Source organism: Sceloporus occidentalis, unplaced genomic scaffold, assembly GCF_023333645.1.
Source record: "Sceloporus occidentalis isolate IW3139 unplaced genomic scaffold, rSceOcc1.0.p SCAF_1, whole genome shotgun sequence".
Lineage (NCBI taxonomy): Eukaryota > Metazoa > Chordata > Lepidosauria > Squamata > Phrynosomatidae > Sceloporus > Sceloporus occidentalis.
In genome coordinates, this window is record NW_028316981.1 from 214,407,189 (window position 1) to 214,425,197 (window position 18,009).

At 41.9% G+C, this 18,009-nt stretch overlaps 1 protein-coding gene across 2 annotated transcripts in view; it reads right to left on the minus strand.

Moving 5' to 3' along the window:
* SPMAP2L (sperm microtubule associated protein 2 like) overlaps positions 1-18,009 on the minus strand; it is a 41,302-nt gene that overhangs the window by 14,605 nt on the left and 8,688 nt on the right. The window contains exons 3-5 of one of the 2 annotated variants that reach the window (XM_089488844.1): positions 12,584-12,637; positions 7,340-7,468; positions 3,744-3,884 (exon numbers count right to left, since the gene is read on the minus strand). In XM_089488844.1, coding sequence (XP_089344970.1) covers positions 3,744-3,884; positions 7,340-7,468; positions 12,584-12,637 — 324 coding nt within the window. Of the gene's footprint in view, positions 1-3,743; positions 3,903-7,339; positions 7,469-12,583; positions 12,638-18,009 lie in introns of both variants that reach the window. The other variant, XM_089488843.1, reaches the window with a different exon arrangement.

An 18,009-nucleotide genomic window follows, 5' to 3' on the forward strand; every position in this document is an offset into this window, starting at 1 on the left:
ACCTCAGGCCTGATCTGCTCTAGGACCTATTTATTTGTCTTTTTAGCAGTCCAGAGTATTTTCAGCACTCTTCTCCAGCACATCTCAAATTAGTTAATTTTCTTCCTACCAGTTTTCTTCACTGTCCAGCTTTCACAGCCATACATAGACATGGGAAATATGATGGCATAGAACATCCTAACTTTAATATATCTTTACATTTCAGGATCTTGTCCAATTCCTTCATAGCTGCCCTTTAAAGTCCTAGTCTTCTTCAGATTTCGTGACTCCAGTCTCCACTCTGGTTAATGACTGACCCAAAGTATAGAAAATCTTGAACTATTTCAATGTCTTCATCATCTACTTTAAAGTTATGTAAATCATCTATGATTATTATCTTTGTTTTTTAATGTTCAACTGTAAACCCGTCTTTGCACTTTCTTCTCTTTCTTCAATAATTTTCATGGCTCCTTCCACTGAATCTAATCCTGTTTTGCGTATTATATTTTCAGCATACAAATTAAACAAATAGGATAATAAAATGTAGCCTTGCCTGACAAGTTAAACAAACAAGATGATAAAATTAAGCCTTGCCTGACCCATCTAGTCAATTGGAGACCATTCCATTTCTCTGTATCCTGTCCTATGGGTAGGCTCTTGTCCTGGTTACAGATTACACATCAGGACAATTAAATGTTGTGGCATATCCATTATTTAAGAGCAATCCATAGCTTTTTGTGATCTATACAATCAAAGGCTTTCCTCTAGTCTATAAAACACAGGCTGATTTTCTTGTGAAATTTTTAGTATGCTCTAGTATCCAGCATATATCTGCAATATGATCCCTAGTGCCTCTTCCTTTTCTGAACCAAGCTTGGACATCTGGCATTTCTTGTTCCATATATGCTGGAGTCTTTGTTGTAGAATTTTGAACACCATTTTGCTTGCATGGGAAATTAATGCAATGGCCCTGTGATTACCGCAATCCCTGGTGTCCCCTTTCTTGGGAATTAGAAGATATATTGTGACTTTCCAGTTGTGAGCCATTGTTTTGTTATCCGTATTTGTTGATAGATTTTAGGTAGAATTAGAGTAGATTCTGTCACTGTACACTGAAACAGCTCTGTTATTATGCTGCCTTGCTCCCCACGCTGTTGTCTGCTGCGATGATTGACAATGAGCAGCGCAAATGGGGACGACTTTGGGGGCAAAATAAAGCAATTTCGCTTCCAGTAAGAAAAAGACCCATTTTATAATGGGAATGGGGGACCTTTTGAATTCGATTCAAAGCCGGATTGGGATTCAGACTATACTCTAAGTGGGAATGACCCCCAAGTTAAAATACTATAAATATGCAAAATACAAGTTTAAAAAACAATTAAACAATACAAACAATTACAAACATTACATTATTAAAATTTAAAATTTAAAACTCTTTAAAACAAATAACAAAACAAAACAGCACCGATGTCATGAGAAAGTCTGGTGGCACAGAAATGTCTTTACCTGCAGCTGGAAGGACAGCAGGGATGAAGCCATCCTGGCCTCCTTAGAGAGGGAGTTCCAGAGCTTTGGAGCAGCCACTGAAAAGGCCTTTTCTCTTGTTCCCACCAAACGCACCTGAGATGGTGATGGGACAGAGAGAAGGGCCTCTCTTGATAACCTCAATATTCTTGGGGGCTCGTACAGGGAAATACAGTCCTTCAAATAGCCTGGACCCAATGCTTCATTTATGGCAAAATTGGAAACAAATGGGATGCATATCTTGGCCTTCTGCAAGCAGAATATATTTTAAGTATAGTCTGCTTGTGATGTTATGATTTTCCTGCTTTCTTCCTTTCCTTGTGTTGGTCCTGCTACTCAACATCTCATTCAAAAAACTGGAGAAAACTAACTGCATACTGACCTCTGAATTTCATATATTTCACATCTGTCAATGTTAGGGGGGGGCACGGTGGGAATCACCTCTGCAATGCCACTTTTCCACACAGTTGCATGATATGACATTATCTTAAAATCTGGAGAGTGAGCTGAGTGTCAAGTGCAAAGGGTTGTGATGTGCAAAACTAATAAGAATGAAAGATGGAAAAATAAAATGAAATTGGAGGTTAGTCTTCATATTGTTCTTCTTCAAATGAATCTGTCATCCTTTCATCTCTTTTACATAGTTCTTGCACTTATTGTTTCTATCATTGTTGTATTTCTACTTGGTCATGTAACGTGTTACCCTGCTGCTTGTAGAGAATCCCCTGTCTTGATTTAAGTTTTCCTTTGATTTCTCAAAGGAAGAGATCTTTTATTTTTCCTTTTTTGTTGTCAATTCCTATTTCTCTGCATTGATTATTATAGTAGTTCTTATCCCTGCATATCAGTACCATTTCTCTTATTACTAGCTCTCCTGTGATTTCTCCAGTGTTCCCCTGTTGCTTTTGCTCATATGCTTTCTTTTTCATGCTTCATTCCCAAGTTTTGCAGCTGGTGGGAAAAGGGACAACAGTTTGGTTCAACTGCCAGTGGAAAAGCAAAAAGAGGTCCAAGTATGAGAGAAGACCAAAGAACTGTATTCAGTTATATGGTAAAGCATTTGTTCAATAAAATGAGCTTCAAAAATGATAGCATCCTTTGATTTTAATGTCAAAAAGAGACAAAAGGCTTTGGATGTATAAAAATGAGTTTTATTCAAAATAAAATAGGCAAACACATTTCAAACAGGAATTATAAACATGGCCGTCTTCAGGGAAGAACAATTTGAAAATGGGATGTCAATATTAACTGCAAGATTTGAAGAACAACCATCCACCCATCATTCCACCTGACCATGTTTTTTTTTTAATGCAATGCGGCATTCTCATTGAAATAAACAATAAATATTGACAAAAGAAGAATGACTGCATAGGTGCATCATAGGTAAGAAGTTTACATATTCCACCTTTTACAGAGATGTAACAGTCAATTTAAGCATCCAAAAGCAAGTAGCAGTTGCACAATTGTTTGAAGACAGCCAAGAATGTCACAGACAAAGACCAACTTTGGAACGAGGCATAATTGATATAAAGTACCATATGCTGAAAGATATGCAAGTTGAAACATTATTGAGCTGCAGTGATGCCTGTCAGATGAAATGGTAGCACATGCCCTCCACACTTCAGAGACAGTTATCAAGATGAGTATTGCTGGCTTGTGTACAAGTTGTTGAGAGCAGGTGATAGGAGAGCAAAATACCTACACTGAAGACTATATTCTTGCAAGGGTCACTAGAGATAGAGACAGGAATAGGTTTGGACTAAGGTACCTAGTTCTCTAGTCATGGATTAATTGTCTTTCAATGAATCCATTCACACAGGACAATGGAACAGTAAACCACTACTGTGGTGAAGCTCCCAAGTGGAAGAATTAATTAAGTCTGGGGAAAAGTCTGAGATTTGTGTGTGAAAGAGTCACATTACTGGTACCTACCCTCTTCTCCCTCATAAACACATTACTGATACATTGTGAAGGGTTTAGGAAGGCTATTTGGAATACAACTCCTAAGATTTCCCCCATGCTCAATTCAGGAAGTAGTCCTCAAAAGTTTGCTTTTCTAAACTTTGGGCACTGTGAAACCACACCATGCTGTAGGCAACATCTACATTTGTGAGGGGCAGCACCAAATGACATGTTAGAATGTGAGCCTTTCTGAAGGGTTGCTTCTTAAAGGCTTTCACACTGTGTTGAAATCCAGCTGGAACACACTAGTGACACAGCTTGCAGTTTGAGAGTCTCACCTTTGATTCAGATAGATGTCTCTTAAGCACTGTCTAGGTTCTGCTAGCTGCAGTATTCGTTTGGAGGGCATTATAGAATACAGATTTGGGGGGCGATGCCAGATCTCAGACTCCCGACCACAGCTGTACACGAAGAGGGACCTTTGGAGACACCACAAACTGTCAGAGTAGACAATGCAGGTGTGAACTATTAATTCAAATAACAAGGTCAAAGTATCAACACCACCTTACTTAGTTTATCCTGAATGTCTCTGATTACTTGATGATGAGCAACTGCCCCATCGAGGAGAAGGGTTCTAGCCTTCTCTATTCCTTCAGGGTAGTAAAAAGAATATCAGTATTTGTTCAGAATAAAAAGGATCTATGTTTAATAATTTTTTCATATTTTAAAAGAAAATCTGAAGTTCCTACAAACACACAGAAATGTTAATCTGTTGTTAATACAAAGCACATGTTAACAGTCCTGAATCACAGCCTTATTATTATTAGTAGTAGTGGTAGTATTCCGCTCCCCCCCAACTTTTACCTAAAGTCTAAAATACACTGCAGAAATAATCCAGTTTGAGAGTGCTTTAACTGCTCTGGCTCAATGCTGGGGAATTCTGGGAACTGGAGTTTTGTGAGATATTTCGCTGCCTCTGTCAGAGAGCTCTGGTGCCACAATAAACTACAATCCAGGATTCTTTAACACTGAGCCAGAGCAGTTGAAGAGTCTCAAACTGGATTATTTCTGCACTGCTTGCTTGTAAACTAGGATTGCAAATCAAGGTTTGTTGTTGGTTTGCATTTTAGAGGAAGAAGTTTTTATACAAATGTGGCTCAGAGCTAAGAATCACATGTTGGGAGAAGAAGGAAGGATAAGTATGAGCCCAAGTTTAATTCCATTTTAATTGACACTTTTGTAAGTTTTTAATTGTACAGTTGGCCCTCCTTTTCCGCAGGGGATCCATTCTAGACCCACCCGCAAAAACAAAGCCTCATGCATATTCAAGCCCCATAGGCTTGAATGGGGTGTGTGCCCATATGCACGTGCGTGGGGGCATGCCCCATTAAGAATAGCAGAGGTCACCCCTCCATGAATTTCCAAAGTCATGGATCCGAGATGACTGTACTGTGTTTTTAGACTGTAAGCTGCTTTGAGTCACATTTTTTTGGGGGGAAGTGGGATACAAATAAATATAATTATCACCATCATCATCATCATGGGGAGGACAAGGCCACCCCATTTGGAAAAACCTAGGGTGAAACTAAAATTACAGCAGCACACTTTTGTGTAAATTCATGTTGCTGCCAATTTCATCACAAGAAGGAATTGGGGTTGGCCAGCGGCTTCTATATCAGGGTACAATGAATCCACTCTGGGTTTTAATCCAGATTTTAAAGAAACTAGACAAAGTATGGAATCTATTTTGGTAACATGGCTCAGCAGCTTGGATCTTCCCTTTATAATGTGGAATAAAAATCTTGACAAGTAAATATTTATTTTTATTTATTTCATTGTTATACCTTATCACAGGTTCACCTTAGGGTCATCATAAGTCAGAAATAACTTGAAGGCACACAACAACAACAACAACAACAACAACAACAACCTCAATTTTCTGCTCACTGAAATGACTTTAAGATACACAACAACAAGCCACATACTCAGTCTTTTCTTTATGTCTCAAAATTGCCTAATGCCCACTGCCACAAATAAATCACTAGTTTGCATTTTACACATACACACATACCTTGATATTTGATCATTCTACCCACATGCATAAATAAAAGATTTAGAGGAAAATCCAAGGAAGAGAGTTCACAAACTATAAAGCTCTGCTTAAATTATTCCAGGATTTGTTCCAGTGTGCTTTATGAGGTGGCACTTAAAAGGCTCCTGGAATTCAAATTAAAACATCCTACCATTTCAGCACTAGCCACTGCTCAGTTCATGAGTCAGACCTGGCAATAAAGAATACTCCTACACCCTTTTCACTGCTGTCCAGATTGTCTACCCATTGCTGAATAAGAAATAAACTTCACATTGAATGTATGTATTATTATCTACATTATTAAAAGTAAGAAACAACAAACTTCCTCCACTTCAACTAATGAAACCTTTCTAATCCCTGAAGGCCAAAACTACTGCAGGTATTAATGGGATACCACCATTTGTTAGTAAATGCAGCCCTCTATTACGGCTCCTCTGCACTGCCAACCTATACTGATGGCACTGTACAATTAGCTGTCAATGCTTCCCTGAAAGAAAACCAGGGATTCTAGACTAGTGACCATGATGTGGAGACTCTGGAGAACAGGAAACAAGCATTAAAACAATGCTGATATTCTCTCAGGGAGCTACACACTAACCTGTGCGCATCAGTAATGTCAAAACCAGCAATACTGGTTATTACTAATGGCTAAACTTGTAATTTCTCATACTGAGTAGCAACAACAACACGATTTACAACCAAGATGGTTTACAATAGCAAAACATCTCAATTTTCCAGAATAAAAATCTATGCACTAATAAGATAACACTGGACACAATCCAGTTAAGAGCCAACTCAGCATATTTAGGTCCTATGTATTTCAGTGAGGGACTGGTCACTATGATGATCCCACTGTGGTGTCCATGTTTCTAAACACCATCTTTGGCATAAAAAGGAGGAAGGGAGACGGGGGAGGGGGGGGAAGGAATGTGGCAGCACCTTCAAGACTAAACTGGTTATTTTAGCATGAGCTTTGATGGATATAAACCCATTTCTTCAGATGCAATACAGAGTGATATAAAGCCTCAGGTTATAAAGCATATTTATAAGGTTGGGGAGTGGGATAGAATATAACAGGATCCTTCTGGATCCTATTACGTTCCATCCCTCTCCCAGAACTGAATAATTATGCTTTATTACCTGAAGCTTTAATATCACTCTATACTGCATCTGAAGAAATGGGTTTATGTTCATGAAAGCTTATGATAAAATAAAAACCAGTTCATCTTAAAGGTGCTCCCACATTCTTTTTCTGTTCCCCCTCCCTTCCACCTTTTTATGCTGTAAAAGATTAATATGCCTCCTTCTTTCAAAACCACTTTTGGCTGGGATCTAAAGAACTACTTCAGTCAAAACCAACCCCTCACATAAACAAAAGTGGGTGTTTTGTAAAGCTTTTGTAAGTTTTGCAGAATTCTCTAGCACAGAAAGATGGAAGGCTGCTGCGTTTCTATCTCTCCCTTCCCCATTCCTGTTGTCTGACTCCCTCTCTCATTTTCCCTGTAGTTATTGCTCATCAGTCTGCAGGAAATAAGGGAGAATAGGCTGCCATACTGGAAGATGTGAAAGTATGTTGTGTCAACGCTGTGCAACAGCAATCCTACAACATACGGCTCTTCCCCCCCCCCCCCCCATGTCTTACTATAAGTAGCATGTCACAGTCTCCATGGTGTCCAAAGAACCCTGTCATAAGCCACAAAAAACTACATACTGTCCAGGAAGTATGTGTTCAATGGTACCTTGGAACCATGAAATCAGCTACACAGATAGTTCTTTGAGTGCTGGACTCTCAGTTTAAATATGATTTTAAGTGAGGGAAATAAAGGCAAAGAAAAGACAAGCCTGAACTGGAGAGCTCCATCCAATTTTGCCTTGGGTTTTGCCAGAGCCAGAATCCTTGAACTTGGTTGACTTGTCAGAGCACATGTGGCGAGGGGCCAAATCGTCTCTTGATTTCCCCAGACTAATCTACTGTTGTGAATAAAGAATGCAAATATCAATCAAAACATGGTAAAATCCAAACATACAAAATCTGTGCTATCATATTTTAACCACACACACACATTTATAGCTATTTTCTCTTTAAAACAGAAGTGGGCAACTGCTATGTGGTCAGGACCTACTTTTCAGGTTGGCCAAATGCTTGAAAACAACACTTTTTGTTTGTATTATGCTTTAATGCTTTTGTAACTAAAATACATAAAATTATCCACATATATGTAAAATAAATTAAAAGTTTGTAGATATTTAAAAAATGTCCTTTAAAATAATTAAATTCATTAACATTTCCTGCATTATTTATTTAAAAATAAAATCCCCCATTCACACTCAGTTGTTATATGAATGAATTTATATTGACTTTAATTAAGAAGATATTACCGTATTGAACTAAAAAAGAATATCATTAATGGTAATATTGGTTATAGCTTATATTTAGTTCCTGTTGACCATGTCAGATTTAGAGAGCCATGCGGTGTTGTGGTTTGAGTGCTGGACTAGGACTTTGGGAGACTACACTCTGAATTCCTGCTCAGTCACAGAAATACACTGGATGTCAATGATGTCCCTTGATATAAAATGGCAAAATCAAGCTTTGCTTTTTTGCATTTTGTTTTTAGTATTTTCAAGCCATAATAATAATAATAATAATAATAATAATAATAGTTTTATTTGTATACCGCCCTTCCAATGATCAGGGCGGTGAACAACATATTAATAATACAAATACAAATACACCACAATACATATTAAAATACAGCCATATTAAAATCAAAAATTAAAACCCCATCAGCCAGCTGCCATTGCCATCGAAGAGGGGGAAGACTAGCTGGAGCTTGATTCGGGGAATGCTAATCGGAATAGGAAGGTTTTTAGCTCCCTCCTAAACTGGGCCAGGGAAGTGGCCGAGCGGAGCTCTATGGGCAGCGTATTCCAGAGGGCCGGGGCGACGATGGTGTATGAACTCCTCGTTGTGGAGGCTAGTCTAGCCCCTGGAACCCTCAGTAGTTGCTGCCCAGATGTTCTGAGGGTGTGGGGCGGAATGTATGGAGAGAGGCGGTCCTCCAGGTATCCTGGGCCCAAGCCATGTAGGGCTTTATAGGTTATCACCAACACCTTATACTGTGCCCGGAAGCGAATGGGCAGCCAATGCAGATCTTTAAGTATAGGTGTAATATGACTGGCCCTGGAAGTGCCAGTGACCAGTCTGGCTGCCATATTCTGTACCATCTGTAGCTTCCGGGTATGGTATAAGGGTTGCCCCTTGTAGAGCGCATTGCAGAAATCCAATCGAGAGGTTACCAGAGCGTGTACCACCATTTCAAGGTCTCTCTGGGCCAGGTATGGGCGCAGCTGGCGAATAAGCTGAAGCTGATAACAGGTGCTCTTGACCGTCGCATTCACCTGAGCTGTAAGGTGAAGCGACGAGTCAAGAAGCACCCCCAGATTGCGCACGGAGTCCTTCAGAGGAAGCGTGATCCCGTTCAGGACAGGTGGCACCACCGCCATTCCTGGACCAGGGGAACCTATCACGAGTACCTCCGTTTTCTCTGGATTCAGACTGAGTCGGTTTTCCCTCATCCAGCCCATTACCGACTCCAGACAGGCCACGAGAGAAGAGACGCCATCCTCGGTCACTGTAGCAGTCGGAGACATAGAGAAGACTATTTGGGTGTCATCAGCGTACTGATAACCCCGCGCCCCATTGTGGGCGTGGCCGGCGCGGCGGGTTGCATGATGGGGGTTGTAGTTGTTGTCAGCCTTGGCACGTGAGAAACAAACTAACCCTGAGTTACAAGTGCTGCAACAATGCCCTTCTTTATTGGCAACAAGTAACGTAACAAAGTGAGGAAAATTAACAACTGAGTCTCAACAACAACACGTGTCCTTTCTTCATTCAGGGTCCAGCCCCGGCGTGGGTGAGTTTAGCTAGGAGCCAAGGTTCTTCCCCCCGAATGCTTCTCCAGGCGCTCCCGGTCGGCCTTCTCCCAGTCCTGCGGTTCGGGTCCTTGCTCCCACCTCTGGCCCTTACTGTCCCACCATTCGCTCACTAGCCTCGGAGCCTCCCCCTCTCCCCACCCCTCGTCCGCGGGGTACGGGAAGTCACCCTCTTCTCTAGGGTCCCTTAACTTCAGGGTCTCATGAGGCCCGGGAGGTCTAGGGCTGGGTTTCGTTTGCAACGAGACTGGCCTTCCTACCCGCTGAGGGCTATGGGTTACCTTAGCTATCCCTATCTCGACCGCTTCTCCGCGCCCTCCTCTTCCGCGTCTCAGCCCTCTCCCCACGCTCGGCTGCTCCCTTCTCCTTATACCCTCCGGGGGCTCCACCTCCCTTCCTGCTGTCTCCGCCCTTGGGTCTCCTCTTCTGATTTCCTCCACCTGATCGCTCTCTCCTCCCCCAACTCTCCCTTCCTTCACCTCCACCTTGCTACACCCATGTCTCCGGATGATCTCTCCCAGCGGTTTCATGTAAATGTTAAAAAGCATGGGAGACAGAATGGCTCCTTGAGGGACCCCCGATGTCAGGGCCCTCTTATCGGAGCACACGTCTCCCAGCTGCACCATCTGGAACCTCCTGGAGAGGTAGGATCGGAACCACAGGAGCGCAGTGCCCCCGATTCCCACCTCTGCCAGGCGTTCCAGAAGGATACCATGGTCTATGGTATCGAAAGCCGCTGAGATGTCCAAGAGCACCAACAGGGACACGCTTCCCCTGTCGATGCCCAGACGGAGATCATTGACCAAGACGACCATGGCCGTCTCAACCCCGTAACCCGCCCGAAAGCCGGTTTGAAATGGGTCCAGATAATCCGTTTCATCCCAGATCGATTGAAGCTGGATTGCAACCGCCTTCTCGATCACCTTCCCCAAAAATGGCAATAGCGATACTGGCCGGTAATTATTATGCATCAGGGGGTCGAGGGAGGGCTTTTTTAACAGCGGTTTTACAGTGGCCAATTTTAAGCTGGATGGAAATTGCCCGTCTCTCAAAGATGTATTTATAATCCGGTGTAGCAACAAGGTTACAGCCGGGCCCCCCTGAGCCGCTAGCCATGAGGGACAGGGATCGAGGGAGCAGGTTGTCTTCCGAACGCTTCCAAGGATCTTGTCCACATCATCGGTACTTACCAACTCAAACTGATCCAGTTTAATGGAGTCCACGGAGGCTCTGGATACCTCTACCCTAGGTTCTGCTCTAATGCCGGCGTTAAGACCTTCGCTTATCCAAGAGGTTTTATCCGTGAAGAAGTTATTAAATTGGTCACAGCAGGCCTTAGAAGGTTCAAGGATCTGGTTCAGTGTGGGAGGGAGCTGAGTTAGCTCCCTGACCACCCTGAACAACTCTGCTGGACGCGACTCCGTGGACGCGACACGAGCACCATAGAACGAGTTCTTAGCTGCTCGTATCACCTCTCCATAGTCCTCCAACCGGCGGTCTAGGAGAGCCTTGTCGGCTAGGCGTAGGTGTTTCCGCCAGCGGTGCTCTAGCCGTCGCAGATCCCGCTTCCTTGCCTGGAGATCTTCCGTATACCAAGGCTTACGTTTGGAAGCAGGCCTGAGAGGGCGCTTGGGAGCGATGCTGTGTATAGCCCTAGAGAGACCGGTATTCCAGATACCAGTCTGGGCATCAACAGAGTCGCCGTCACTTCCAACCATGTGTCCCTCTAGGGCTTCCTGGAACATTTTGGATTCCATCAGCCTTCGAGGGTGGACCATCCTAATAGGTCCACCACCCCCGGGGGGGATCTGGGTAGAGGCCCTGATTTTTGCCTCCACAAGGAAATGATCCGTCCATGACAGGGGGGAAATGTTAGTTATTTCCGCCCACGGATTTTCCGCATCCGTACAAAAAACCAAATCGAGTGTATTACCCGCAAAATGCGTTGGACCCGAAATCAGCTGGGACAGGCCCATGGCCGTCATGGTATCCATGAATTCCCGAACCGCACAGGATGGAACGTAGCTGGCCACGAAGGGAATGTTGAAGTCACCCAGGACTAGCAGCCTGGGTGTCTCCAGCATCAGCTCCACTACCAGCTGTGTCAGCTCGTTAAGGGAGTCCGTTAGCGCACGGGGTGGCCGATACACCAACAGAATCCCAAGACTGTCCCTAGCCTTTAGGGTCAGGTAAATACACTCGATAAAGGAAGTCTGTCGGATGTGGTTCCTGGTGAGAGACAAGGTGTTCTTATGTATCAAGGCCACACACACACCCCCGCCCACCTAACCTGGGCTGGTCCTTCACCGAAAACCCGGCAGGGAGGGCCTGTGCCCACACAGCATAGATGGTTGAACCTGTGGGTGCAGAATCTATGAGTACAGAGGGCTGACTGTAGTGGCAAGGAGGTATTGCAGGGGGGTCTTGAAAGTGGAAATTACTATTTTTGGGGCCTACTTATGCTATTAAGATGGCCACATTTTGTCACTGCTCTTTCCTCTTCTTCTGGTATACAGTTATTTTCTCAATTCAGTTTTAGTGTATAACTTCTTTAGTGTCACTGTCTAGTAGAATTATTCAACAGGCTAAAGAATACATCCTCCAGTGAGAACTGTAATTTTTGAGTTCCTTTTCAAATAACATGAAATCCAGTTTTGACTGCTCCAGGTTAAGCATAATTTATCAGGCTATAATATTAAAATTTCAGGCATGGGCATGGTCCAAACGTGCACAGGGTAGTACCCTGAACCTTGCTGATGACCTACTAAGTGTCTGGATGGGAGATTGCCTGGGAAATGACACCTATTCTAATATGAACAACATGAAGGAAGAAAAGTAGCTTATAAATATATGCCAAACCAACCAACCAACAAACAATTACCTGCAAAATGACTTGACAGCTATAGTGTCTCAATTGGTGTAGAGATGTGGTTAAGAGCAGAACTGCAAACCCAGTGCAAATTTTGCAGCTGTTATGAATGTGCTACTTAACTAGACAAACTATTCTCTCTCAGCCTCCTCTGGTGAGCAATATGGAGACAGTAATAGTAGGCTATTGTGCAGGGCTATTGTAAATGAGATAATGAGACAAGTGAGATTGTGTGTGTGAGTAACTCCAAACCTTGTAAGAATTATGTAACTCAGTCTTACCGAGAAAGGTTCCACACATCTTTTATCGCCTTTGGTTTTGCAAGTTCCTGGAGCCTGGAAAGTATATTTTAAGCATTACATGATAAATGAAAAGGCACAGATACGTGCAACCATACAGCATACTATGTAGGTTTCTGTTCTCCAAAGATCCATACATTTCCTGTTTCAGATAATAAGTACTGTATGTGGGATGAAGCCTATCACACCTGTACAATGCCATCAAGACAACTGATCCCACCAATGAAAAGATGCAGCAATAGTGGTGTTAAGCCAATATACACACGGAAATGTTTAGTATCAGAAAGCCACCTGACCTCTAATAGGAGTAGGGAACTCACACCACTCCAGTTGTCGTAAGACTCCAACTCACATCAGCAACAGGCAGGAGGGCCAGTGGTTGGGGATTGAGGAAGGTGCAGTCAAAGAAAATCTGGACAGCCACAGCCACCCCACCCTGTCTATAAGAAAATTTCCTTTCAGAACTATAATTAAGGGTCTGTTCATTCATTACACTTTAGAAACAATAGCAATAGCAAATACATTTCTATACACTTATCAGTGCACTTAAGCAACCCCTAAGTAGTTTACAATGTGTAAACTAAATGCCCCCAACTAGCTGGGTACTCGTTTTACCAAGCCTGAGTCAAGCTTGAGCCCTTGGCTGGTATTGAACATGCAACCTTGTTGTTTCTGAGTGAGTGCCTGCAGTACAGATATTTAACTACTACACCACCAGTGTTGAACCTTTTCTAAGTCTTGGGTTCTTGCATACCACTTCTCTCAGGAGGAGAAGAAAATTAGGTATCCTTTATTTATTTTTTTATACAGTACAGTGCCATTAAGAGGCACAAAGCTTTACACCATACAATAATAAAAGATATTTATTTATTCAAGCTATTTCTTATCATCTTTCAATATCACAGTCTTCCCAGGGTACTTCATAGCATTGCAACATATATAATACTTATAAGTATATAATATTTATAAGCACCAAGGTGCTTATAGCCTGAAAACCTATATATTGTATACAAAATGTACTTTACTGAGTAACATAATCAAAGGTCATACCAGGAAGTGTACAGATTCCAGCAAATATCTAACCACCAGATCATTTTTACTTCTTATATTTCTGTTTGTTCAGAATTTATATACAATAAGAGTTCTTACTAATTATTATTTTTTTGCCATATTCAATTCCTGCATATATCCTGTAGTTTAACTAAAAGTGAGTTCAGAAGACAAAGGAAATGTCACCAAAGGTTGTAATTTCTTCTATGGATACTTTTCCATGATTACTTCTTTAATAGGAATATATTTAGGTGTACATTTAACACACCTCAGATATCCCTGTAGCAATTGTAAGGACCACACCTGCCTATCCTTGTCTACAGCAGGAGGGAATTAGCCCAAAGACAGAAGGAAACAAGCAAATTCATGAATATCCACTGTATGAATGCAAAGTAAATCCAAAGACTACCTAAAATTATATCCTTAAAAATCCTAAGAAAACATACCCTAAAAAAAGGAAACATATTTAAGATACTTCAGGATCCACTGCATATGGGAACTGATATCAATAGAAATAAGATATTCATATGCCCCGTGCTTTATAGACTATAGCAAATCCTTTGGCTGCATAGATCATGAAAGGGTATGGAATGCCCTTAAAGACATAGGAGTGCCAACACATCTGATAGTCCTGATGAGGAATCTGTACTCAGGACAAGAGGCTACTGTCAGAACAGAACACGGAAAAACAGAATGGTTCCCAATTGGCAAAGGGGTAAGGTAAGGATGCATTTTATCACCCTATTTGTTCAACTTGTATGCAGAACATATTGTAAGAAAAGGAGGCTTGGACACAGAAGGAGGAGTGAAAATAGGAGAAAGGAGTATCAACAATCTAAGATATGCAGACAACACCATAACACTAGCAGAAAACATCTCAGACCTGGAACAACTACTAAGGAAGACCACAGAATAAAGTGAAAAGGCAGGCTTCCTGTTGAACATAAAGAAAACTGAAATAATGACCACAGGTAATCTACACAAATTCAACCTAGAAAATGAATCAATAGAAATAGTAAAAGAGTTCTCATACCTGGAACCAAACACTGATAGAAATGGGGACTGCAGACAGGAAATCAGAAGATTGGGAATGGGGAGAGCAGCTATGAAAGAACTAAAAAAGATCCTACAATGCAAAGGGATACAACTGAGCACAAAAGTTAGAATCATATAAGTCATTGTATTCCCTATTACCAGGTATGGATGTGAGAGATGGACAGTTAAGAAAGTGGATAAGAAGAACATCGACTCATCTGAGATGTGCTGCTGCTGGAGAAGAGAGCTGAGGATGGCAGGGACAGCTAAAAAGTCAAATAAATGGATCCTAGGGCAGATCAAGCCAGAAATCTCCCTGGAAGCCAAGATGACAAAACTAAGGCTGTCATACTTCGGACACATCATAAGAAGGCACGACTCATTGAATAAAAACAATACTAGGAAAGGCGGGGAGATGCAGAAATAGAGGAAGACCACATGCTAGATGGATGGACTCTATTAAGAAGGTCACAGGTATGAGTTTGTAGGAACTAAGCACAGTAGTGGGGAACAGGGGGTCTTGAAGATGTCTTATCCACAGAATTGCCATGGTTTGAGATCGTCTTGAGGGGGGTTAACAACAACAACAAATATACCATGTTGATGAAATCAGGATAGAGCCCAGTTAAACCACTTAAAATGGCCACTGAATATTCTGCTCATGCAGTTCACATGTCTTCATATACCGTTTGCATTAAATAGGTAATGGCAGCACTTGAAGATACGTTCTGGAACGGAAACACCTGCAGTTTTTACAGTAATATGCTTTCCAAATAAAACGTAAATCAGTCCTGAAAATGATCACCCTGTGTTCATTGAATCACTTCAAACATGACATTGCTACATGTATATGTGAGGTGTTTTATACAACAGCTAAACATACTGTGTGAATACAACAAGCATGCATTTAGACCTATGAGTGTCTTGTCAAGTGCAGATGAAGGAAAGCTTGACCTGACTGTGACTCTTTGCTCAATGGACACCTGGTGGCAAATTTCAGGTTTGTTGCTGTGTAATATCTGAAATCAACATTTTCAAAAAAAGGAGGGGGAGGTATTCCCACAACACACCTAACTTTTCAGTTCCTCTTAATCTGTTCTGAGAGCACTAACTGGGCACAGACATGAAGATGACAGATTGCTATGTTCATTTGATGGAAAATCCCAGATAATGGATTTAGCTAATTATGCTTAAGCTCCAAAGTAATTCCCTTATGTATAAAACTTGCTCCCAGGCAAAAACAGTATCTGGTCTCAAAGCCCTTTTAATCAAGCCACAACACGTTCAAATACTGAACTTTCTTATACACGTAGGAGCCTCTCATCCCAATACCATAATTTTTTTTTAATTATTGATTTATTTTGACAAGATAGGAAGATGATGAGACTAAGCACCACAAAATAGTGAATTTCTCTCAACACATAAGGCAGGGGCAGCTAGAAGAAAGAGAAGGAGGGAAAAAAGCGACTGAGCATTGCTAGATCTATGCCCTTCTAAATGCCAAATGATTTTAAAAAGCAAATGGGCAGCACAGGAAGAATTACCAATACACCATCTTCTCTAGATAATTCAACCTTATTTTTGGATACATTGAAAGTGGCTCTAAAACACAAAAGTAGCTTTAAATAATGTTTGGTTCAAGAGTGAATGTCCCTGGCTATGTGAGTCATAAAGAATTATTCATCAAAGATGAGATAGACCCTTCACTCTTTGCTAGAGTGCTTGTTTTGCAAGCAGAAGAGCCCATGTTCAGTTCCTGAACATGGGATCAAATCTCTGTGTAGGGCTGGGAAAAACTTCTTTTCTAAACTTCAGAGAGTCCATCAGCAGTCAATATGGACAGTCCTGACCTAGATGTACCAATGGTCTGACTCAGTATAACACAGCTTTCTGCATTCATGTTTCTAGCTAAGCAGCATACCCCATTGTCAAAGCAACATTTGTTGCTGTGTGTTGCATAGCAGGACACTGAGCCAATTGGATATAGACTTGTGCTTGTAACCCTTTCGGTACAAACAATGTACATATTCTGAGTGTTTGGCAGAGATGTTCCAACCATTGTCTGTAGCTATTATCCACAGTAACCGTTGTTCCCCCCCTCCCCCGCCCTGATTGTTTTAGTAACAGATTTTAAACACCTTGCAGCAGATACAGTCAGCCTTTCTATATCACCATGGTCTGTGACACTGGATATTTAAAATGGGCTGGTTGGATGATTGCTATCGCTGGATAATAATAATTATTAAAATTACATCTTCTCCGTCTCGGGATGTAGAGGTCTGAACATATGACTCTGGAGTTCAGGGTTCAAATCCTTACTCACCCACTGGGTGAGTTCACACTCTCTCGGTTTTAGTCACACTTTCTTAGTTTCAGGCAATAGCAATGGCAAACTTGCCAAGAACCCCCTTAGGGTCACCATAAGTCAGAAATTACTTGATGGTACACATTCCACTCGAACTGCCATCGCAACATCCTATCTGGGGGTCTATAATTTGGTGAGGCAAATTAAGGATTCTAAATTTAGCTCCCTATAGGATGCTGCCATGGCAGTTTGTTGTTGAGTGGAATCACAATGCTATAATTGTACAGTGGGAAAGGGCCTTTGCTGTTGAGCTCTTGCATTTATATCAGGCCAGACCAAGGGGTTTCAAGCTGCCTTTCAATCAGAGGTGTGAATTTTGTGAACACCAATTATCTGGTGGGCCTGGAGAATGTTCTGAGGCCAAGGTACAGATAGTGTTGTCAGTTTCACTGGAATGAAACCCATCTACATACCATGAACTTCCTGAATCAGATCCTACTAAAACGAGAGGCAAACCCTACTGCCAGCTTTATTTAATGAATATAAATCAACATACTTCCATTCCTTTTGATCAGCACTCAGAGAAGTAAGGCATCAACTGTATGGTGATCCCTAATTGCTGATAGTTCAGACTTATGAGTAATAACAGTGCAGTGCCAATGGAGACCTTTTTTGTTCATTTCTGCTTCCAGGTTTGGTTCCACCACTGCTAGGGAACCTAATATCACACAATCAGGTCAATTTGCAGGAGGTCCAGATCTTTCAGAGACCTGTCAACTTGCAGAAGATTCATTTCAAAAGAAGCAGGGCCTTCAGTGACTATGCTTTAGCCAAGAATGGCCACAGTTCACCCTGTGTGTTCCGTTATTCATAGCCAGTTTCTCAGCAATGTGCAAAGCCTCCCCAGAGGATAGTTTAGCAGAAGGGAAACTGCAGAGAAAAGAAGGAGTAGAATCTTGTCCCTCCAGAAGGACCAGGAGAAAAGCAAAAGGAAGTAGTGCTGGAACCACCTGAAGCT